Below are 24,098 nucleotides of genomic sequence, written 5' to 3'. Positions count from 1 at the left end.
AACAAAACTTCGAGAGAACATTTAGTGTATAATGCTTGAAAACGATGGGATAGCTACAAGATTAAAGCAGGGGGGGTTATTGAACAAAGGGTTTGTCCGGTTAATCCCTATCAAGATCACATGTAACTTCATGTTTCTGGTTACTTTGTTCATGAATATATACATATATATGGACCATAACCGTTTATGTGAGCCCTTTCGGTTGGGAAAAAAGGGGGAATGATGTAGAAAAGTATATGATATATATAGTCTCTTCAAAAGGTTTCAAATAGCTTTCAATCATTTGTAGATAAGATCGAAGTTAGAATTTTATTTTGTTAGGGGAGTCGAGATAAAATTATAAATTGTTAAGGCCAAAGCTAAAAAAGCCTACTAATAAGTATTGGTGCAATGATAAGGCACATTGTACTTTTAAGAAAATGACTCGAATTCAAACATTGGAGATGACATTATTGGACAGGAAAATAGTGTACATTAAAAGGATTAATCAAATATAGAAACTTATTACTAACGAGTGATTAGAATAAGTAGAAGTGGACATCTTTATCAGACATTTGGATCAAGTTCAAATCTCAGAGTTATCATTGTTGAGAGGGCTTCACTTGAATACCACCCCAACTCAAATAGGACTAGTTATATACCGTAAAACAGATAAAGATCCTTATGTTTATACCCAAAAAAGTAAAACACTTACTCAATGAAAACAAACTAGTTGAAGGACTCATTTAGTAGTTTAGCCAAATATTAAGTGCAATCTTTTCCATTGGCAATAACAGTTTAAACCTCTTTTTAAATAGGGTACAACTCAAAGAGTGGCTTCCACCGGCAAGTAGACAGCGATGGAGGCGTATTTTCAACATCCGATGCCATTAAAGCATGTCGAGTCGAGAGATTAAACTATGCTACTATGGTAGGGCCATGGGCCATGACTCGGTGGTAATAATAAAGGTTTTGAAGTAGGCATATATATGTGCATGACACCCCGTGCGGCATTGCACCCAAGGCCCAAGGCTTGAGAACATTGGTCCCATCCCCATCCCCATCCCCATCTTCAACCAACTTTCCCTACTATCCATGGCCTTCATAATTGTAAATCCATTAAGTCTCCATCTTTTCAATATCATATATAGCTTTAATTCCACTAAATATTTTAATTGAATTTTTCAATTTGTACAAGTTTAACTATTAGTTTAAGTGTTAAATATCAGTTTAGAATTGGTATGGAACATTTTTAACATATGAGTCAATTTGTAAATACATGTGTACATATCATATGAATAATTTGGATCTAACCCTTAAAATTGATGTCAATAAAATTTATAATAGTTTTTTTTCTTTTTCAGCACGCCTTGTCTAAATAATTTATATGATAGGTAAACACATCTTTATACTATGAATAACGTATTTTTAATATTTTCAAATCATATTTAAGTTAACATCTAACACCTAAACTAATGACTGTATCGATGTAATTGTCTAATTGCTATTTTCTCATTATATGTTCGGTTTTATAATGTTCAAATCATTTTATATTAGCATTTGTCTAATTATATGTTGAACCTTATTTATATGCTCCAAATTTGTAAATTATATTCCCAAGTAAGTGAACATTGAATTTTTATTAAAATAATATTATTTAATTATATATTGTTCAAGTAAAGCTCTTATAAAATTTTCCTATAAATAGAAACTATGAGATGAGCTAAAGACACTCGAGTTATTCATATTTTAAGTGTCGTTTCTCGTCAAAATAGTAGAAATTTAATTATAGAATAAATTCTATTTTTTTAAAAGTTTAAATTTTTGGTTTCCTATATAGAGAATTAATTCTTTCATTGAAACTTTATTAAAGTTTTTAGTCTATGTGATCAGTTCATGAAGTGGGAGCTCACATTCTAAGCAAACTGGGGTTCGAGGATAGTGGAGAATATCGTTAAATAAAAAGCCAAGAAACGACCTAGATCCTCTCACTTAAAATTATTTGTTGGAGTGGTATATAAGACAAATAGTGTCATGTTGTGATAAAGTACATGTGGACTGTCACGTGAGTTGCGATGTCAACATAGTTAAAAAATTAAACTTGACACCTATGGGTGTCGAACTCTACTAAATATATTTATTAGAGTTAGGTTTACTAAAAATGGAGAAAAATCAAATGCATTTATTAGGGTTTGGTTTAATTGGTGTTATTTATCTATTGTTTTCAACTCAATAATTTATATATATATATATATATATATATTATATTTTGATAAATTTAGAAAAAAAATACGAAAGAGAATTATGGGATTTAAACCTAAAACAATGTACTCTTTATTAGGGATTGCAATGAAGCAGGTTAGGAATAAACGTTGTTAAATCCACCATATCGCTACATAGTTGGTATAGTTTGCTCCATCACTCATCCTACTCCATTATAAATGCATAATATTGAAAACTATTACTATCTCTATAGATGTAGATGCATTCATCTCTACGTTGCTCCGTTTTAATTTAATATTTTCAAACTTTTTACATGCACGATTTAAATATAATTCTTCAAACAAATATTTGCATATAAAACGTAATGATTTTTTAAAATACATTATTACAATTGTACTCTTTGAATAACTGTATGCAAAGATAAATGATAATTTCATATAACGAAGCAGGATGAGAAAAATATTTATCATAATTTTTATATACCCACTGTATAAAAATATTTTTATATCAATTATTTATTTATTTATCTCATTAATGTGAATCTAGTATTCTTAATTTTCGTCTTTCACGACGTGGACTGAATTTTATTTTTCTTTTAAATGTGGGGTCCAGTCCACTGCGATAAGGACCAGCTAAGCCTTTGAGGTTGAATGGGGCCAATTATAAACGAAAGGTGTGGTGTCACACGCTATTATGTGGGCCCTAGAAAATGGCCACGTGGAAGGGAGAGATGAGAATGTGGGGACCATTTCGTAATCACGTGATTGTGTTTCTCCCGAAATCTGAGATTGCCTCTGACACGTACTCTTTTAAAGAAATTTAAGTAGTTTAGTTAGATTCTCAACCAACTATACGATGCCACGTATAAAAATTCTCTCACAGGCATTCAACTTTGAGGCCGAATTCACACTTCATACCAATTAAACCATACAATGTGAATTTTTAAATCAAATAAATAATGGATTCAATTAAATTATTGATTCAATCCATTGTATCAACTTAAATTATTCGAGTTTAACTCAATAAATACATAAAAAAAATTTTAATAGTTTAGGAGAATGAATGTGAAATTTGTAGTTTCGTTGACCCTAAGAAGAGGAGAAGACGACTATTTGTGCCAAGGAGGCGAGGCCCCAATGACAGATTTATATATGTATGTAATGTAATGAATGACAAGCAAACATCGAGCGTTGTCGGAGCGGGAGCTTGTCGGCTGAGCAGAGTACCACGTGACATGACGTGGCTATGAACAAAACCGTACGTCACCAAAATTGTATTTTCACGTGGACTACATCTTTACAGCCTCCATCCTTTTGATCTGTTCACGCCCCCATTTCATGATGATGACAAGTGACTACTATATCATAGGAAATTTCAGACCGTACTGATGATTGGGATTATAAGCATAATATTGTTGAAAAAAAATATCAATAATTGGTTAAAAGAAATGAAAGTAAACTTCTTCGATTAGATTGCGCGTGGAGTTTAATTTCTAATATCTATATTTATTTTTATATGAAGCATCATATTTAATTATTCTTACGAGTCAATTAAATATTAATTTTATTAAAATTATTAAAATATTTTATTATATAAAAAAATGGTGATATTTTTATGTTTTAAGTTTTTAAATAAAATAATACAATGATATGGTTTGATCTTTAGACACATGCATATAACTAAATATGTGAATTTTAATAAATACATTTAGAATCAAATATGCAGTTATAATTATTGTTGGTCAAACATGTGAATTCATTAAAATAGCATATTGATAATGCATATGCCTGTCTTGTGGCTATTCCAACTAATTTCATATCCTTAATTCTTTTAGACATTTTTTTCCTCAAACATACATGAAATGTATGAAAAAGAATTAACTTTTTTCTTACAGGAAAAGAAATTGTAAAAATTTGAGTTGATTTTTGGGCAAATAGTAAATTAACATCGTAATACTTCGGTACGGTTAGGTTATATTCTCATATCCATGTTCAGGAAAAGAAAAATCCGGATACATAAACTACGAATGCACATTCTCATCTGCAACCATCCCTCTGAATTAGCAAATCATTATTGGTCTAACATGAGTTTACAGCAATCAACTCAATGGCTACTGAGTTTTATTAACCGAATCAAGGACTCTTAAATGGAACTCTAATGAAAACTCTTACATCAATGAGTTTCATCACAAGGTTTTTCTCCTCTCTTTATATCAATGGGAGCTGAGCCTCTGTATGTCCACCAGCTTGTAAAGATCTCCTCGTCGTTGTTTCGTGAAGGGAAGATTCGCCCTAAATTTATCACAAGCAAACGGCTCAGAATGATCAGAAAGCATGGTCGAAATAAACAAATTCCATAAGCATGTAATGAATACTACGTGGAAGTCACTTTTGATCACCTTCGTTGCTCGAGTATTGAGTAATCAATCTCGGCTATTATTATGTCTTCTTCATGTTCAGTTGTAGCTAGGACTTCTCCGAACTGTCACAATGCAAACAGTAAAGTATTGCTTCTCGGGTTAAAAGACTTCTAAAACCACAAAATACACGTATTACATGCAAACAATGGAAGAGCTATCAACTTACAGGTCCTACAAGGGTTGAGTGACCCCAAGCCACATAACCAGCTCCAGGATCTCGAGCAGGCGAACAAGTTGCAACATATAACTGTCATTTAAAAGAAACAAAAAAATAGAGGCATTTTATAAGCAGTCAGACCTTCATGTTATAGACAGCAAAGAGCTCTTAAGGATCTCAAGTTTCCTGTTCTGATGAATCAACTTCACTTTTACCATTCAGTATCCACGGTGACATTGGCACATGAATTATAAACAAGTATTTCAGAGCTTAATAAAACAGAAGAACAGCATTAGACCGTTGCATTCTAGTTTTGACAATACCGTGACAGAATCTACATAAGTTTTAACTGCTTCAATAGTACTAGGACAATTTTTTCTACTAAACCAAACATTACAGTATACCATTACACTGGTCAATTTAAGAAAATGGGAAAAATTTGGAACCATACCTGATTATCCATAGCCCTGCACATGGCACAGCAAGAAACTCATTAGAAGATGAACAACTAACAAATTGAAACACAAACAGAACGAATTACACCATTCTACATTGCAAAACAATGGTTAGCTCACTAAATCATCAAATAGGCAGTCCCCTTCAGCTCTAAGAAAGGTTGGATCCTATGATCCTCCAAATACATGGAAACACTTAGAAATATTTAACCATACCTGTTTCAGATACATACCCTATTGGACATTCACACCTAAGTCCGAGTAACATAGGTTGGATGTTTGAGCAAAAAAGAAATAATCTGGAGGAATGACTTGATTTAACCATTAATTCATTGTTGTATATGTAAGCTAATTGTCCACGCTTAAATGAAATGACGGTTTTGGAGGATGCTCAAACATGATAAACTCTAATGAAAATGCATCAAAGAAAATTTATTGGTGTCTAGGCAAAGCAAATTCTGTCTTTTAACCTTGTTTTTCTCAACCTTTTCCATTTTAAAGAATTAATAAAGAGCATGAAAGAAGGGGAAAAACAAGCACCTTGCTCTCTGTGACAACTCCCAATGCAATGGTCCGGTTGTCATGTTAAATGCTCCAGGATAGCATATCAAGTGAGCACCTAATTTGGAAAGCATGATGGGTCAAAATTCAGCATATATTAAAAATGATAACTGTATCACGGTTCAACAGAGAAGTAAACAAACCCCTTGCAGCATATATCATCGCTAATTCAGTAAAGCGAATGTCATAACAGATGCCTATACCAATCCGCCCAACATCTGCATGCACTAAAAATTATCAAACTAGTGTGCTAAACTAACAATACATGGTCTAAAAATTGCTTTTGAAACAGGTTATAGACAGAAAATCGTAACATGTTCACTTGCATAAAGTCAAGGAAACATCAAAACCTGTGTCCACAACAGTAGGAGTCTCCCCTGCAGTAAGGGTTTTGGATTCCATAAAGGTAATCTTCCCAGGAATATCGATATCAAAAAGGTGAATCTGTAGTTCCACAAGAATGTCATAAATATTATGCACGCCAGCTTTAAAGAGGGAGTCTTCAAAATGGTATCACTAAAACCATAGAATTATCTAAGGGATGCTACCAACTTGGTATCTGAATCCGGAATTTCTGTCTTTGCATGCTTATAAGATGGTTTCAAAAGACAGGATAGGTAAAACTGAAATGTTAGATGGCTCAAACATCAAGTAATATGTCTATGTATGAGCTTATTTGGCTCCAAAACACATTCCTTCACCGAGTCCAGCAAATAAATAATATGGAAATTAACTTTGTGTTTATACTACCGTACGGGAAAGGAAGAGCCTCTACCTTGCGATGCTTGGCTTTCAGCTTTCCATCAGTACCAAAGACACAACAAGTGTTATACAACTTATCACCACAGCGTTCGGGTATAGAGCCACCAACTATCGTGATCTTCAGGCGACTAGCAACTTCAGACAGCATAGCTGTTGAAGGAGAAGCATCACCACCTGCATCGATATCTTCAGCATAAACCGGGAAGCTGTCATTTGAATATGGACTGTTCCATATTTCCTGACACAAAATAACAGACAGGAAGATCAGATATAGACAAATTTAAAATCTTGACTGCAAAAACCTATTACATGCATTCTGTGAACCACCAAAAACAACATATAATTGGCTTGTCAGACTAAAAGATGAAAATCTTCACTTTCATTTTCACCAAAAGTAAAGGCTTTAGCTAAAATGTGAGAAGTATCATAGAGTTTTCACCAAAAGTAAAGGCTTTAGCTAAAATGTGAGAAGTATCATAGAGGCCCTATATTAGGAGTAGATTGCATTTTGCCCCCTTTACTCAAAAATGGGCAAATTAATCCTTGTACATTAGATAAAAAGCAAATTGATACTTTTGTTAAACATTTCATCCCTTTATACTATTAGCAACTAGCGCTACTGACAGAATAATCAGAGAATTACGCTTGGCTTGGCTTGGCTTGCCTTGCCTAGTGTGCCTAATGCTGACGTACAGGATCGGACTTTTAGCAGTAGAAATAGATGAAGTTTTTAACAAAATGAGCAGTTTGCTCTTTGATGTAAGACACAATGACTAATTTGTAGAGCCAAAATGCAATTTGACTCTTAATACAAGCCTCCATGGAACTTTTACCGCCTTAACTTAATACAAATTATAACCCAACAAAGCCCTCATTTGATAATCAGCAAAGGTGAAACCTTGAAACACAGATAATAGCAAAAATACTCACAGGCAAGAGAACAAGCTGAGCACCCTTTTGAGCAGCCTCCTCGATGGCCTTCCTAGCATGCTTTATGTTCCTCTCTTTATCGGGTGTCACTGACAGCTGACAAAGCCCAATCTTGAACTACAACAACAAACTCATCAATAAACAAACAATCAAAGCAATAATAAAACAAATGAATAAACAAAAGAAAAAAGAGATTGCCTTGCTGAGAGGAGGTGATGGAAGAGGAAGAGCAGGGGGTTCCCTGGCTTGTTCAGACTTGGAAAGTGATGCCATTATGGATGTTGAGTTGGGGCTGAATTGGAGCTTTTGATATCGTTGATTGAAGAGATTTTTGGGGGTATTTGAAAGGAAGAAAGGTGATTGAGAAATGGGTTTTGATGAGTGATAAAGAAGGGTGCGTGAGATGGGAGAATTGTTGGACCTAACAAGTGATGACACCGCTGACTTCATCTCATTTCAGTTTCTTCTGGGGCTCGATTACAACGTTTTTTCCCTTCTGGGATTGATTCCCTCTTTTCTTTTTCTTTTTGGTGGGTATGATGGTATGAGGAATTTTTAGGGTTAAAATCCATAGGAAGTCCCTGTAATATAAGGATTGGATCAAATTAGTCCTTCTATTATTAAATAGATAATTTAGTCCTATACTGTTAAAAAGAATAAAATAAATCCAAATTATAACAAATATAACATTTAGCATATAAAAATTTCTTGAATTTTTTTTCTACTGCAATTCAATTCTAAATAAAAATTATTTATAAAATTATGAAATTTTAAAAATATTAACTCTATAAAATAGTAAATGATATTTTTTTAAAATAGTAAGTGTTAATTCTATTTCAATTTGACCTTATTTAGTTCTTTTTACTAATATAGGGACTCAATTGATCCATTTAAAAGTAGATGGACTAATTTAATCAAATTTTTATTATAGAGGGGCTTCTCAAGAATATTCACTGAGTTTTTAGTCAATTCGCTCTCACACGTCTTAATAAGGGTTTGGATTTATGGAAACTTTTGAATCGAGGGTAGGGTTGATTTTGTTTTAGATTAAAATATTGGTTTAAATGTTTCTAAGAATTATATCGGTATGCATATTATTTTTATTTTAATATCCGTACACATTGATATTTACATGTTTTAATGTGTTATTTTGAATTTATTAATATTTTTTTACAATATATTTTATAATTTAATTTTAGTTTCTTAATAAGATATATATGATATATAAATGTAAATATATCTTCCTTACATTCATATAAATATATTTATATGAAAATATATGTTTTGAAAATATTAATTAAAATATAATAACTATTAATTTTAAATATAATTATATAAAAATTAAAATAGTTAACCACAATTTACCTTTTAAATTTATATTTTTATACAAATTATCATAATATCCAATTACATAAATTACTATTAAATTTTAACATGAATTCCATGAAATTTTCTCTAATAACATGATTATTACAAAATTTATATATTATTTGTTTAAAATTATTGTTCTTTTAATTGAACCAGTTGGATCGAAATTGATTATTATAAAATTGATTAACTCGTGAATTAATATAAACCGGCAAACAATTTTTATATTTAATATCTTTAAATATTTTTAAATTTAATTTCTTTAAACTATTTAAATCAATCTAATTATTGGGTCGAAAACTAGTCACCGACTAGTTTCACTTAGATTTGTCTATGAGTGGGGCTACTTGGCTCGGCCCAAAGGTACACTAAAAAAATTAGAGGGTTTAGTTAAAAATATAGACTTAAAAAATGGGTTAGACTTTGGGTAAGCTTTTTTTGACCCAAGTTCAACTCGGCCCGAATTTGCCAAAAAAAATTGTTGCTGTTTAGTCACTGTTTTTTCATTGTTTTACTATCATTTCGCTATTATATTGTTACTATTTTATTTTTATTGTTTGGATATTGTATAACATTTATTTTATTGTTAATTTTGCTATGAATGTAGAGGTATTTGTTCGTTAAGTTACACTTATCTTAATATTATTTAAGTACATATTAAAAAATTTATTAGAATACATCTATTTTGATATTTTTAGTATATTATATTTTTAAATTATTTTTATATAAAAATTTAATATGAGTTAAACTAGACTAAATTTAAATTTAAATTCGTTTATTTGAGTCGGAGTTAAACAAAATTTAAAACTAATTTTTCAGTCCAATAAATTAGCCTAAATTTTTTATTCGGCCCGTCCCAACCATCTATAACTCTAGTTTCACCGCATGCTACTTTTCCTTAAAAAGTTCCCTATGCTTTTTCGAGGATTATTAAGGCTGTACATATGCCAAAATTGCACTGCGAGTAAGGTTAGTAAAAACAAGCTTCCATGGCACTGCCATCAACCAGGGCCATTGCCAATTCGGCACAAGTCTTGGACCTCATCCCTATCGTAAACTCCATAACTTCCCTTCTTCAAACCCTAAACCCAAGAAACCCCATCCCCATCAACCTCACATCATCCCCTCTAAGCCGCTTCTCACCTTTCCTAGACCCAAACTTAGTCACCCTTGTCATCCACAAACAAACCAACCCTTACCACGCTTTGTTCTTCTTCAACTGGGCATCAAACCCAATCCCAAACCCCAACAACTATTCCCACAATCACACTTGTTATGAAGCCATCACAGATCTCCTCCTTCGCCACTCTTTATTCCACCCTACAGTCAAACTCCTTGAGAAATCCCAAAAGCTCTCTGATTTCTTTGTTGGTAAAATCATCAAGGCGTATGGAGATAGAGGTAATATTAAAGCTGCTATCTTTTGGTTTAATAAAGCGAAATCCTTTGAGAAAGATAAGTATTTTTATTCGTTTAATTCGATTTTGGGTGTTTTAGTTAAGGCTAATTTGATAGATTTAGTTGAAACCTTGTTTGATAACGTTGTGAAGGAAGGTGTGGTTCAACCTGATGTGTCTTCTTATACTATATTGATGAGAGGTTTATGTAAAAAAGGGATGGTTGAGAGTGCACGAAAGGTGTTAGATGAAATGCCTTGCGAGCCGAATTTGATTGCTTATAACACTTTGATTAATGGGTATTGTAAAAAAGGTGATTTAGAGAGTGCAAATTTGGTTTTCGATAAGTTATTAACCGAGGTGGATTCCTTGCCCGATGTTGTGACTTACACTACTTTGATTGATGGGTATTGTAGAAAAGGAGAATTTGTTGAGGCAAAGAGGTGTTTGAATATGATGATGAAAGCGGGTTGCTCACCTAATGTTGTTACTTATAATGCTATTATATATGCTTTGTGTCTTAAAGGGGAAGTAGACGAGGCAAAGAAGATGATAACCGAGATGAGGTTGAATGGAGTAAAGGATAATACTGCAACTCATTTGAATATATTGAAAGGGCTAGCTGTTGCAGGGAGGTCTTTAGAAGCCCTTGAATATTTTAAATGGATGGCTGGTTGTAATATGAATTTGAATGCAAAAGCATATATTGTTGTTGTGAAGGAATATTGCAAGTTGAGGAAGATTGATGAAGCAATTTTCCTTTTGAAGGGAATGTGTGAAAGAGGGTTTAGTCACAATGTAAGTTGTTTTAATTTAATGTTTAGAGCTCTCATCGAGTTAAATGCACTTGATAGAGCTGTTTTGCTTCTAAAACAGATGCCGCAAATGGGTTGCATGCCGAATTCTGTGTCATATAGAACTGTCATATGCAGTCTTTGTGGGACCGAAGGTTGGATGCGAGAGGTTGGATATCTAGTCGATGACATGCTTCGATATGGTATTCCTGTTGATGCTACAATGTATGGTTGTATGCTTGAGGGATACAGTAAGACTGGAAATGAAGATATGGCAATGCAAGTTTTTAATGAAATGATTGGCAAGAGTTATATCATTAGTTCGGAGAGCTTCTCGGTTTTTGTCAAAATGCTGTGTGCGAAAGGGATGATTGAAAAGGCTGAAAACTTTTTCGAGGACATTTGTAGGACATTCCCTGTGGTTGAAAGGGATGGTTATAGAAAAATCTTAGATAAGCATCTGCAAATAACCCAAGGTTCAAGTAAGGAAAACAGCAGAGAAGAGAACTTGTGACGGTGGAAACATGAAATGTTCTTTACTCATGACCCTGCAGGCTTTATCAGTCTGAATAAACTTGTTAGAGAAGAATCTTAGATGAGCATCTGCAAAAAAAACTCGAAGTCTCAAGTAAGGAACTCCATGGAGAAGAGAGTTTATGATGGTGGAAACGCAAAAGGGATTCGTTACTCATCACCCTGCAGGCTTTAGCAGTCTGAATAAATTTGATATTCATCTGATGGGAGCACCATTATGTATCCCTCACACTGCTGAGATTCAATTCCCTATGTTGGTGACAACACAGCATTCCTTGTTTTACACTGGCTAAAATGTTGCAGCAACGAGCTACATACCTTGAGCGGCAGATGGAGAATCAGTCAGCACTGAGCGCCATTCGTTAAAACTTGTATTCGGATTGATGGTTCTTGATCGGCATTGTATTTAATCATCTGAAATTCATCTTTTGCTTCTCCTTTTGGCTTGGAAAGATGGTTTATGCTTTTGTGTTTAGAACATAATCAATAACATAAAAGAACAACAGCATGTGCCCACTGCAGCTCATAATGACAGTAACAGGTTCCCCATTCATGCTCAAAATTCTTATGGTTTATCATGGAACTGTATTTCTTTTATATTATGTAAAATATTTTTAGAAATAAAAATAGTCGGGAAGATCGGTTTATTTAGTTATCCATTTTAAAAAGTGAGAGAAACTAATAAATATTACCTTCAAAATCGAGTCAACTTAGATCGTGTTGGATCGTTTAAATTTGAGACTCAATTTGTTGAGTTAGGTTAGTATGGGTCTGATATATTTCAGGTTTGGGTTATTTTAGTCCTGAACATTTTAAAATACTTGTTCGAGTCATATTGGATTTAAATTGTTTCAAGTTTGAGTGATTTTGGATTTGGGGTGGTTTTGAGTTTGTGTTAGTTTTTAAATTAATTAAATTCAACTTGAATTAATCACATCATATTGAATTTTCAAGTTGTAAAAGACAAGTTTAAATTGAATAAATTTATATATTTAAATTGATGGGTTAAATTGATTTAAACCAGTATTTTAAAAATCGGAAATAAGTTGAAGTACCAGATTGTAAAATTAAAAATTAATTAATTAACTTGTAAATTAATTAAATTAGCGGTTGAATTAAATTTTAAATTTTTTATAATTTTTTTTGTAATTTATTTTATTTAAACCAATTGAAAACAGAAAAGTACTGGTCCAATGGATTCCACCATAATTAAGTTTCAAACACATTGATTTAATTTCATTGGAAGGGAGAACCACCCCTTTTGACATTTTTGGTATTTTTATTTGATTTCATTGGAAGGGGACTTTTCCATTTAGGGTTCTTTTTCTCTTTCCCTTTTCTTTTTTACATTGGGCCAAAAATCAGAGCAACAGTTTTTCCCTGTCTCATCAGATCCGCTCAATTAGGAAAACCCCAAATATTTTGTATTTCGAAATTCGCCCAATTCTGTATTTCCTTCTTTCTCCCTCCAAATTACAAGTGTGCATGGGTTGCTACTTGGCCCGGCCCAATGGCCTGCCCAAAAAATAAGAGAGTTCGGGTAAAAATATAGGCCCGAAATATGAGTTTAGGTAAAAAAATAAGATCTGTTTAGAAAACGGGTCTAGCCTCAGGTAAAACTTTTTTGGCCTGGGCCTGGCCCGACCCGACCTAAATTATATATTAAATATATATTTTTTTATTTTTAATCATATTTATATTTTATTTTAATTTTAATATAACCACTTTTTATTATTTTTCAATTTGTGTATTGTTTTAAGAATTATTTGTCTAACTTTTTATTTGTTTCTTGTTTTAATATTTGTTTTATGTTTTTAGATATATTTGATTTATTATATTTTAAATTTTTATTTAATAAAATAAGTTAAAAAATTTAATATGAACTGGGCCAAGCCAAACTCAAACTTAACAATTTTATTTCAGGCCAAGCAAAACCAAAATCTAAGAAATGGGCCTAAAATTTTGTTTGAGCCCAACCCAATCCGCCGTGCACACCTCTACCCCCAAACCGAGAGGAATGCAAAGAGAGGGGTCAGTCAAATACTCATAAATTTTATTTTATTTTTCTATATTTTTCAACTTTCTTCGCAAATCTTTTACTTTCCCTCCATTTCTTTCCTCTCTTTCTCTCTCCCTGTGCTTCACGATCCTCGCTCGAAAGAGAAGAATTAGTGTGGCTAATGGACGCTTACAACCCACGTACTGTTGAAGAAGTCTTTCGAGATTTCAAGGGTCGCCGTGCTGGCATGATTAAAGCCCTTACTACTGGTAATGCCTTTCTTTTTCTTTTTCTTTTTCTTGAAAAGAAAATCCACTTTTTTTTTATCATTTTAAAGTTTATTTTTATTTAATTTAATTTTTGGGTCTGGTTTCTTTGCAGATGTGGGAGAGTTTTTCCAGCAGTGTGATCCAGGTACTGGGTCTTTGTTGTTTTTTTTTCTTGAAATCGGGACTTTGCTGTTGGGTTTTGTATATGATTCGCCAGGCCAAATGATTTAGCTGAAGAATTGAAGTTACAGTTTTTATTTTCAAGGTATTTTTAATATAAATTTAGTAGAAATTCAAACCCAGTAATTGTAGAGCCCCCCAGTGTCTGGTCCGGAGTTAGGCCGAGTCATACCCCTAAACAGGTGTTGGTTAAGTAGTTTAAAGTTTAGTATAATTGAAATGAACTTTAGTGCATGTGATGGTATCTATGGTTATAGCTTATTGTTGTTTAACTTTATGCCCTGAGTAGAGAAATATTGAATTAATAGGTTGCCATACCCTTGCTTTTACTCGCTTTATCTTGTTAGGGTCTTTAAATGCCTGAAATAAGTTGATTAAAATTAAAAAATTTCGATTATAGAAAAGGAGAATCTTTGCCTTTATGGATTTCCAAGTGAATAATGGGAAGTGAATCTACCTGCTGAAGAGCTGCCTCCCGAGCTTCCGGAGCCTGCACTCGGTATTAACTTCGCTAGAGATGGGGTGCAAGAAAGGGACTGGTTATCTTTAGTTGCTGTACACAGTGATGCGTCATGCGTGGTTACTTTTTGTGGCTTTCTATTTTGGTGCTAGATTTGGATTCTATAAAACTGATAGGTATATTTTTTTCTTGCCTGAGTGTCGTCTCCTGTCTTGGCTTATTTACGTGTTCTAGGTGTAAATATGCTAAGCTGCTTGGTAGGCATGCACACTAAACCAGCCACGGTTCAGCCAAATCTCTTGTAGTGTTTTATATGCTAAGCTACTCATTTTGCAATAAATGGATTCTCTTAAATTGTTAGTACATTTGTTGAAACTTGTTTAATTTGGCTAGAATTTGCTACTTGCTTTGGGAAGCATATAATACCTATTTATAAGGCTTTTATTGAACATTTATTGCATTGTCAACTAGTTTATTTCGTCCATAAAAATGCTGAAGGCAGGTGTTAATGCAGATAACTTTGAAGTCCTAGTTGTCATCCATTCAAAAGTATGATCCGTCTGATCCATAAATTTAGGCTTCTGAGTAAAGGTCATACAGTGTACCAGTAAATAGTAATTCTAGGCTTAGCATGAGTTAGTGTGTTAAATCGGGGTGCTGCATATGGGACTTGCATGTAGCTACAGGCATGCTATATTTTGAGCTATGTCCTTTCCTCAATAATACTGTGCTGGTTAATGTGATGCAGGGAATGCCTTTTCAATATGATAAATGATCTTCCAACAATATTTGAAGTTGTGACAGGAGCAGCTAAGAAACATACAAAGGAGAAATCATCGGTTTCAAATCATAGCAGCAAGAAGTCTAAATCAAACTCTAAGGTTTGGAAAATTTTCTTGCTTAGATATTTCATTAAATATTATTCTGTTTGTATGATAGAAAGTTAGGGTGGGTTGAGATAGTAAAATCCCTAATGGTGGAAGTATAGTTCATTTGGACATAAAGCCGATGAAATTGTGCATTTTAGTTTATCAATATTTCCGCGCTATTCATTGAATGGTAAAAATAAGATAACTATTTACATTTCGAAGGGGACCCTATGTTCTTTTTCCTTTTGAAAAAAATGCAGCAAGGCTCTGAAGCGCCATCACAGGATGAGGTTGATGATGGTATCGAAGAGGAAGATGAGGATGAGCATGGAGAGGCATTATGTGGGGCTTGCGGGGAGAATTATGCAGGTGATGAATTCTGGATTTGCTGTGATATCTGTGAGAAATGGTTCCATGGAAAATGTGTAAAGATTACACCAGCAGGGGCAGAGCATATTAAGCAGTACAAATGCCCGTCATGCAGCGGCAACAAGAGCGCACGGCCTTCTTGATGTCTGGTAAGCGCCTCTTATGTGAATTCCAGCATCATGGACTACTAACTCTTTTTCTAGGTGATGTACTCGAGTTAATGTTCTTAGTCAATGTGTCCTTTTAACCCAGGAAGTCTTCATGAATTGTATGTGTAGGATTATCACACCCAAAAAAAAAAAAAAAAGAAGAAGAAGAAAGAAAGAAAAAGGAATATCTGTAAACAAGTTGAGAATCATTTTCTTCCTACCATTGGGATTGAAACTTGTTTAATATTTGAATCTTGTCTCTATATTCAAGCATTTGTATTCTAACTAAGAAAAAAATATTTAAAAATCTAATATGAGCCAACCAACTCACACCAAGTAATATATACAAACTACAGCTACTTGTATCTTATATAAAGCTACAAATGGAAGGAAATACGGTGATCTTTTAGTTCTTCTAGGGTATAAAACCAAACATGTCCAACATTTACTCACAATACAAAACGAACCCACACTTTATTTTCAATTCTTACAAGAAAAAAAAAAAAAAACAGGACTTTGCATTGACTTCAAGGCTTCATCTTTTGTCAATAGGCAATTGGGTATTAGCTAGGCTTGTTTAAGCTAACACATGGGTTCAAGCAGGTGGCCTGGGAGTGTTGCTGCTTGCCATCCATTTGATTAGCAGCTTAACAATGGGGGTGAGCTCTTCTTCACCATTTGGATCTCTAAAACACCTAGAACCTGTTCATATAAAAGGACCAGCAACGCGGACCTGTGCGCTTATATATGTGAGAGATGGAGAATGGGAACAGGTCAAGCCATGCTGCATTTGGTAGCCATTTTCAGTGGTGAAACACCTCTACCCTGTATTATATACAAGGTGTTAATGGAGGGAAAGTGGGTTGGATTAGCTCTAGCTAGTGCATATAATTTCACTAGAAAAGTTAAGTTTTTTATTTTTAAGGTTTGACTAGCAATTTTCAACTAATGATAAGTACGGTAGATCAATATCTATTAACGAGTTAAAGAATATACTTTAGATTCAAGTCGATTTAACGGTTAGTGTTGAAGATCGGAGAAAAAAGCTATTTAGATTTTGGTTCGTTAATATGAGATGTTCAAAGTTGTTTTATGAACATAAAAACCAAACTATAAAAGAAAATGGGAAGAAGGGCTTCAGATTAATGTAGGCGGTGTGAATGGAGAACGTCGTACTGTCGAAATCAATATTTTGAAATCAACTTTTTTATTTTGAAAATAAAAATTGGAGTTGCCACCAATCTTTTTTATATGAGGTGTGATCAGATCAACTCGAAACTTGATCTTTTTAATAAAATGTTTAATTTATTAAAACAATATTTTTCGGCCTACAAAAATTCAAAAATAGGTTCGGGAGTTGATTACGTACGAGGAAGAATCAGCACCTTCGTAACACCCAAAATTGGTACCTAATTAATTAATTTATGTCTTATTGTCAAAAGTTAAAAGTTTGAAAATAGTTTAAAAATACGATCCTTCTTTATATTAATGTTAATTTTACTTAAAAATTACTTGAATAAATCGAAACAAACATTAAAGACCCACTCGTCTTGAGATAACAAAGTGTCACATCCCATAAGTTAAGACACGACACCTTGAACCTTTGAGAATAAGCTTGTCTTGATCTTTTATCTAAAATCTTATGTGCTTTACTTTTAAAAGAATATTCGGTTATTTAGACCCAACGAGAAAAATCGAAACTCTGTAAGTTAAGGCACGACTTTCTAGAGTTTCTAAATACAGAACATTGCCTTATTTTGGAAACTTTTTTTTTTTGAATAATATCAAACGTAATATTTAAGACAATGTATATTTATCATATGTATATTTAAATAAGATAATATAAAATGGCTATCTGAGTAGAATATATAATAAATAAATGGATGTTATAATAATGCTAGTGTATCTATAATAGTCATAATAATATTAATAAGCATATCACAACAATGATAAAATAAACAAGACAATAACGAACGAAAGCGATAATAGTAAAAAGAAACTTGCATGAAATGCTGGATTCGCAATAATAACTAGATAAGTAGGTAAATAATAATGATAAAAAAATTTCATAAAGACTAAATTTAAATAAATAAGGGATTGAATTGATGTTTAGACAAAATTGCAAGTATAAAACATAATAAAATTAATTGAATAGTAAAACAATGCAAATGACCGATTCGAAATGCACAAAAAGTACGAGGGATTAATTGGGAAAATATCCCCAAACCCTGCCAAACGTGCCATTTCCCTTGGCAAATCGAGGGACCGAAATGAAAGAAAACTAAGATTGCATGGTAAAAATTAAAAAGAAAAAGAAATATAAATAGGACTTTATTTTAAAAACAATTAAAAATAGAGGGACCAAAGAAACAAATAGACCCTATTCCTATTAAAACACATGGGTCCTTGAATCGGGTCGGGCCGAATTCGGGTCATCGGGTCACCTGAAACAACGTCGTTTCAGGTATCCCTCTCTTAAAATGGTATGGGGACCAAAGTGAAAACAAAATAAAATTAAATGGACAAATTTAAAAAAGAAACAGGACCACAATAGAATCCGCTGAAAAAGCGGAAGGACTATTCGTGCAAATATACCCAAAGTTGATAATACTCGGATCCTCTAAAGTGGATTGGGTCGGCGCGCGGATATAGGGGTAAAATGACACCGTTTCAGGGCTATTGTGGCCAGCTCAAAACGGTGCCATTTGATGGGCCTATAAAAATTAATTATTTTTTTAAAAAAAACTTCATTCTCTTCCAACCCCTTTAAAAAAAACAAAAACTCTCTCACCCTCTCATTTTCTCCAGCCATCGGGCCACCGTCAGCCTGCCATGGAGTCCGCTAGTCACCGGCAACGGCGTCGCCGCTCATGGTGGTCGGCGAAATAAAAAAATCCTTTTTTGATCACTTTTTTTGCCCTTAGACCAAAATTAAAGCCGAAATACCAAAAAAACCCACCGAAATTTCAAAAAGTGAAGAAGAAAGGAGAAGAAAACGAAGGGACTTTTTGGTTCCCCGGTGCCGACGATAAGGTTTTTGGCGAGCCCACTAAATTGGCCACCCTCCAAACTGGAGAAGACTCCGACTACGGCGACTCAATGACTCGTTTCTTTTTGTTTTTTAGTTTTTTTTAGTTATTTATTTGTTTCAAAAATAAAAGAACTACCTTTCAAAACTTGAACTTTTGTATTTTTATCTGTGTGTTCCCCAAATACAATCTGGTTTTTCTGTGGCTTTATAGCTGATTATAAAAAAAAATAATTTTGATACTGTTTGCTTTTTATTTCTGCTACTGTTTCTCTGCTATGTTTTTGTGCTTTTTGGTTTTCTTTTGCTGGTTTGGTGTTCGGTCAACGGAGGGGAGAAGGGCCTCTTTGGTGAAAGGGAGACAGACCTCAGGACGAGGAGCCTCGAGACGGGGCTCGCTGACGTGGCTTGAGAGCAGCGACGCTAGAAACCCTAAGGTTTTTGGCTATCTAAAAATTTTTAAGCATCTTGGGCCTGTCGGGCCTTGTAATTTTGGGCTTTCTTTGTTTTTGGGCTTGTAAAAAAACTTGGACTGGACTTAGTATTATTTTTATTTTTGGTTCGTTGTTTTTTGGTTTAGTGGGCCGGGCAAAAAATAGCATATTACAACACAACAACAATTTTAATAGTTTAGTGTAAAATTAACATCATCGTATATATTTTACTAACTTTTTATAATTGATATTTTAACAATTTAATTGTTGACTTTATTAATATAATTGTATTTGTAATACTTGTAAAATTTAGAATTAATTTGATATTTTATCATATCGATCTAAAATATACATATTAGCTTAATTTTATTCAACCCCAAGTTATGGTCCATATTAATGTTGTACTAGAAAATAAGCATGTTAAATTGACATGTTCTAATAGAAATAACCAACAATGATAATGATTAGATTAAGATTAGATTGAGTTTTGTTATAGTCCTTATACTTTATAAAGTTTTGTATTTTGATAAATTTTAATTTTGTATTTTTAAACCGCTTAATTTTAGTCTTTATACTTTTCAAAATGTTAAATTTTAATTTCAACCGAAATGATAATGCTTAAATCTGTTTGGATAAATTTAATTATTAATCTTGTTCTATGTATACGTTATAAATTTAATCAATTTATTTAATTGAATTATTGTAAATTTTATACTTTTGAAAATGATACCATATTTACCAAATCAAATTTAGAAAATAATAAAACTTAATAAATTTTGATAATTATCTTCTTATAAGAATTAAAATATTAAAATTTAAAAATAAAGACAATGATCCAATAAAAATATAGGGATTAAATTTTAACCTAAAGAAACAAGCTAATGATTCGCATTTAGCGTAACAAATTTTCTCCATCTGCAACATTCCAGAAACTCTAGAAACACACTTCGAGAAAGTAATAGAACCTTCCGGAAAACTCTCGTAAATTCCCCTTGGAACATTCATAGCCAAGCTTTTTAAATATAACACAAATTCCCATCCAAAAAACACAGAAAAAAGAAAAGAAAAGAAAGATCGAAAGTCACCATTCTCGCCTAAAACAATGGATTTCAGAGTCATGGGCTTCGATTCACCACTGTTCCATACCCTCCACCACATAATGGACCTCAACGAAGACGGTGATAACAAGAACAACCCCAACGCCGCGTCAAGGACCTACGTACGAGACGCCAAAGCCATGGCGGTGACACCGGCGGACATCAAAGAGGACTCGAAGTCGTACATGTTCGTTGTCGACATGCCAGGGCTAAAACCGGGGGACATAAAGGTGCAAGTGGAGGAAGAGAATGTGCTGTTGATAAGCGGAGAACGGAAGCGAGAGGAAGAGAAAGAAGGGGCGAAGTATATTCGGATGGAAAGGAGGGTGGGGAAGTTGATGAGGAAGTTTGTGTTGCCGGAGAATGCGAATAGGGATGGTATAACGGCGGTGTGTAAAGACGGGGTTTTGACTGTGACGGTGGAGAAATTGCCACCGCCTGAACCTAAGAAGCCTAAGACCATTGAGGTCGAGATTTGTTGAAGAGCGTTGCTTTTGTTTTTAGTTAATGTTGTTTTGGCCTTTAAATAATTCTAGTTGATGTGTCGCTTCCAGTTTTTGGGGTTTGTGATGGAATTATGTTATAGTTGATAATGATAAATTGATGTTTGTTCTACTGATTGTGATCCTCTGCCATTTCCAAAATGGCATCTTACTCTGCTCCCGACACCATACCCTTTTACTTTAAATATTGATTGAACTCTCTCTAAATCCTCTTGACGCAACTTTTGATCTGAATCTTTCGATTTATGATCATGGTACGAATACAAAGATGTAACCTTTTATATATATAAATTTAAGAAGTAACAGAAAGTATGATTGTGCAACACAAATCAATCACAATGTTCTAAAAAAACAAGCTTTAAAAATGGTTTCTTTGTCATATGATGAAAAAAAATAGCGTCTTTAGATTGTTCAATCAAGCCATCAAGGTATAATATATCCCAAGAAGTTACTCCCATCTTCGCTATCTTTCAATAACTTATATAATTAATCTCTTTTTTTTGTTTTAAATAATTTAATTGTTTTGTTTTATGTTATTTTAACTTTATTTTCTTCTTCATTCTTTTCTGTTTCTTCATCTCTAAAGAAAATAAAGAAATAAAAAATTAAATTGTTTAAAAATAAAAATATATGACTAGTTTTAACAAACAAAAAGATAGGAAAACTAAGTTAAAAGAGATGGGGAAGGAGGAAAACAAAAAAAAAAAGCATAAGAGAATGAAAATAAAGAAAAAAGTTAAAAAAATAAAAGAAAAAATTAAATTGTTCAGAACAAAAAAATATGGGAATAAATTATATAATTTAACTTAAAATTTTTATTTGAAATGATGATTTAACGTGCCATATCAGTTTATCGTTACACTGTTAACGATAATTAACAGTTTAATGACTAAAATACTACTATGTTAAGGTAAGTAATTAAAATATAATATTTTAAATATAAATAATTAAAATATAATATGAGTTAAATAAAGTGAATATTTTAAAATTTACCCATAATAAAAGAAACGGCGCCTGAAGATGCGGTGACTTTAACCCAAGTTGTGGTTTAATTTGATCTCTGATCGTAAACAAATACAATGGTAAAGCAAACCAGCCAATGAGCCTAGCTGACGAGTCAACTCAGGAGAGCAAGGAAATTTAAAAAAGGTTACAATGACAGGTGACAATGGAAGTTTCAAATGAATTTAGTGGGGTGGTGAAGGAATCTTGAGTGGAGGAGATCATCATCATATTCATAGCTACGCTTCTGTCTTAATGAATGATGAACAAATGTTTTGTCTGCAGTTGAACTTCACTGTAATAGCTTCTGGATTTCGCCATAAAAGCTAGTGGTCAAGACTAAGACAACATCCAATTTTATTTTTTATTTTTGCTATTGGATAAATAATGTTATGGTGCAGGTACAGTGAAGTCACAATCACTTTTTGACTGGTCTTCTTCAACAATTAACAACGTTTTGAAGGGTTAGTCTAAGCACGAGACTGATATTTGAAAAAGCTAAATTCACACCCACAAAAAATGAAATTGAAAGTCTTGGTCTCCTTGGGGAAACCCCATTTCCATTAAACTTCTTAATGGCATGTAAATGGGACCCAAATTTCTCACCAATATTAGCCTTTTCAGCATTTACCATTGAAGCTTCCTGCAATGTCACTGGAACTTCATAGGGAAGCCACCTCTGATGATTTATTATAAGCTCAATAGATAATACATGCATATATTATTGTTCAGTCTCATTATCGAGATGTTTAATAACAAATTTGGATTGCCAAACTCGCCGGAAAGCGACTGTGCCGATCGAACCAAGTTCGAGCTCCCTGATGCTTATTTTGATGGTTGGCTGCATGAGGGTTATAGAGAAGCTATGATCTCAGGGACAATTGAGAATCCTTTTAATCAAGCCAATGAAGTGTTTGATGAATTTGCTTGCAATGGCAGCCTACTTATTCCAGCCCCAGATGATAACAGTAAGACAAAAAAAAAAAAAAGTCATTACTTAGAGTATTAGTGTCATTGTGTTGAGGAAAAACGACGCACCGTTAAAGTTTAATTTGTCTCCCGTCTCTAAGAAGAGCTTAGGGTATTGGTATGTTGGTTGCCCAAAGTATCTCTATAGCTAAGAGGTCTTGGGTTTAAACCACGTTGCATGCATTAGCACCACACCATGTGCTTGTTTTTCAGAGGCAAGAGGTGCTCCTAGAATCGTTTGGAGATAAAACCTTGTAGGTGTACCGGTTTTCAATGCCACCTAAAAAAAATAGTATTTTTGTGTTATCAGCACGATGCTCTAACATAATTAAATATCCTGAGCTCCTAATATTACTGAAAATTATTCATCTTTGTTATGTTAAAACAGGAGAAAGTGAAACTGTGGGAGAGATGTCGGAATTCAAAGAAAGATATGCATTCAAGACCAAGTCTGAGGTTGAAATACTGGATGATGGGTACAGGTGGAGGAAATATGGGAAGAAAATGGTGAAGAACAGCCCAAATCCAAGGTATATATATATATATATATATAATATTTATATTCAAGGTACATGTTTTACGTATGTTTTCATTCATTTTCTTATTAATTGATTCATAGGAACTACTACAAATGTTTGATTGAAGGATGCCCTGTGAAGAAAAGAGTTGAAAGAGATAGAGAGGATCCAAGTTATGTCATTACAACTTATGAGGGGATCCATAATCACCAAAGTGTATCTTGAATCAGTGGTTTTGTTTTTGACCACTACCTAAGTCCGGCAGAAGGGCCAACATCGATGATCGCATCAGCTGCATGATACTTGAGTCATGCATTATGATTAAGAAACATAAAGATGATATCGGAAAAGCCGAGGTTGGTTTTATTCATGTATGCATCTTTAAATTTGGCCAACTTTATTTTGTTCTTGTTTTGGTTATGTACATAATTTGTTGGCTTGTAGAACCCTGAGTTTCAACTGATGTCTTAAGTTGAAACACAGGGTATTTACTGAGGTTTTAACTGTTTGATCCAGTTTTGTTTAAGAGTAAACGAGTGTCGTATACATATATATATCCATCACTCGTGTTTGAGTATGTGTCGAGTACAATCATGCCTCCCTTTCATAGGCAAAAAAGTATCATGTCCCTACGTTTCTATCGGACCATTGGTAGAAATCTCCTGTCTCTTTC

At 33.3% G+C, this 24,098-nt stretch overlaps 4 protein-coding genes and 1 pseudogene across 4 annotated transcripts; 4 read left to right on the top strand and 1 right to left on the bottom strand.

The window, feature by feature from the left end:
- Nucleotides 1-4,124: 4,124 nt before the first annotated feature.
- On the bottom strand, nt 4,125-8,023 carry LOC108488702 (omega-amidase, chloroplastic-like). Its single transcript, XM_017793021.2, has 10 exons — nt 7,685-8,023; nt 7,487-7,603; nt 6,570-6,794; nt 6,145-6,238; nt 5,938-6,012; nt 5,774-5,852; nt 5,230-5,245; nt 4,788-4,868; nt 4,601-4,683; nt 4,125-4,493 (listed from the first exon to the last, which is right to left on the bottom strand). The coding sequence occupies exons 1-10, from the start codon at nt 7,934-7,936 to the stop codon at nt 4,415-4,417; spliced, it is 1,101 nt and encodes a 366-aa protein (XP_017648510.1). The 5' UTR covers nt 7,937-8,023; the 3' UTR covers nt 4,125-4,414.
- Nucleotides 8,024-9,703: 1,680 nt separating this feature from the next.
- Nucleotides 9,704-12,230, top strand: LOC108464321 (pentatricopeptide repeat-containing protein At1g05670, mitochondrial-like). The gene has a single exon (XM_017764603.2). The coding sequence runs from the start codon at nt 9,844-9,846 to the stop codon at nt 11,557-11,559; it is 1,716 nt and encodes a 571-aa protein (XP_017620092.1). The 5' UTR covers nt 9,704-9,843; the 3' UTR covers nt 11,560-12,230.
- Nucleotides 12,231-13,606: 1,376 nt separating this feature from the next.
- LOC108482610 (PHD finger protein ALFIN-LIKE 4-like) lies at nt 13,607-16,137 on the top strand (annotated as a pseudogene).
- A 4,214-nt stretch (nt 16,138-20,351) lies between these two features.
- Nucleotides 20,352-21,048, top strand: LOC108470271 (17.1 kDa class II heat shock protein-like). The gene has a single exon (XM_017771571.2). It carries the CDS (start codon nt 20,439-20,441, stop codon nt 20,913-20,915), a length of 477 nt encoding a protein of 158 aa, XP_017627060.1. The 5' UTR covers nt 20,352-20,438; the 3' UTR covers nt 20,916-21,048.
- A 1,476-nt stretch (nt 21,049-22,524) lies between these two features.
- On the top strand, nt 22,525-24,083 carry LOC108488116 (probable WRKY transcription factor 50). Its single transcript, XM_017792425.2, has 3 exons — nt 22,525-22,906; nt 23,296-23,437; nt 23,527-24,083. The coding sequence occupies exons 1-3, from the start codon at nt 22,651-22,653 to the stop codon at nt 23,648-23,650; spliced, it is 522 nt and encodes a 173-aa protein (XP_017647914.2). The 5' UTR covers nt 22,525-22,650; the 3' UTR covers nt 23,651-24,083.
- The last annotated feature ends 15 nt before the right edge of the window (nt 24,084-24,098 follow it).

Source organism: Gossypium arboreum, chromosome 7 (assembly GCF_025698485.1).
Source record: "Gossypium arboreum isolate Shixiya-1 chromosome 7, ASM2569848v2, whole genome shotgun sequence".
Classification (NCBI taxonomy): Eukaryota; Viridiplantae; Streptophyta; class Magnoliopsida; order Malvales; family Malvaceae; genus Gossypium; species Gossypium arboreum.
The sequence above is the reverse complement of the archived record's forward strand: the minus strand, read 5'-3'. Positions and strand labels throughout refer to the sequence as shown.

Bases quoted from the DNA above. Each gene is read 5' to 3' on its own strand.
- LOC108488702 (XM_017793021.2), bottom strand. From the start codon at position 7,936: ATGAAGTCAGCGGTGTCATCACTTGTTAGGTCCAACAATTCTCCCATC. The intron at 6,239-6,569 runs GTAGAGGCTCTT...GTGGAACTACAG, and splicing joins TGAAAGCCAAGCATCGCAAG to ATTCACCTTTTTGATATCGA. The intron at 5,853-5,937 runs GTTTGTTTACTT...TTTCCAAATTAG, and splicing joins GATGATATATGCTGCAAGGG to GTGCTCACTTGATATGCTAT.
- LOC108464321 (XM_017764603.2), top strand. From the start codon at position 9,844: ATGGCACTGCCATCAACCAGGGCCATTGCCAATTCGGCACAAGTCTTG.
- LOC108470271 (XM_017771571.2), top strand. From the start codon at position 20,439: ATGGATTTCAGAGTCATGGGCTTCGATTCACCACTGTTCCATACCCTC.
- LOC108488116 (XM_017792425.2), top strand. From the start codon at position 22,651: ATGCATATATTATTGTTCAGTCTCATTATCGAGATGTTTAATAACAAA. The intron at 22,907-23,295 runs GTAAGACAAAAA...ATGTTAAAACAG, and splicing joins TCCAGCCCCAGATGATAACA to GAGAAAGTGAAACTGTGGGA. The intron at 23,438-23,526 runs GTATATATATAT...ATTGATTCATAG, and splicing joins AAGAACAGCCCAAATCCAAG to GAACTACTACAAATGTTTGA.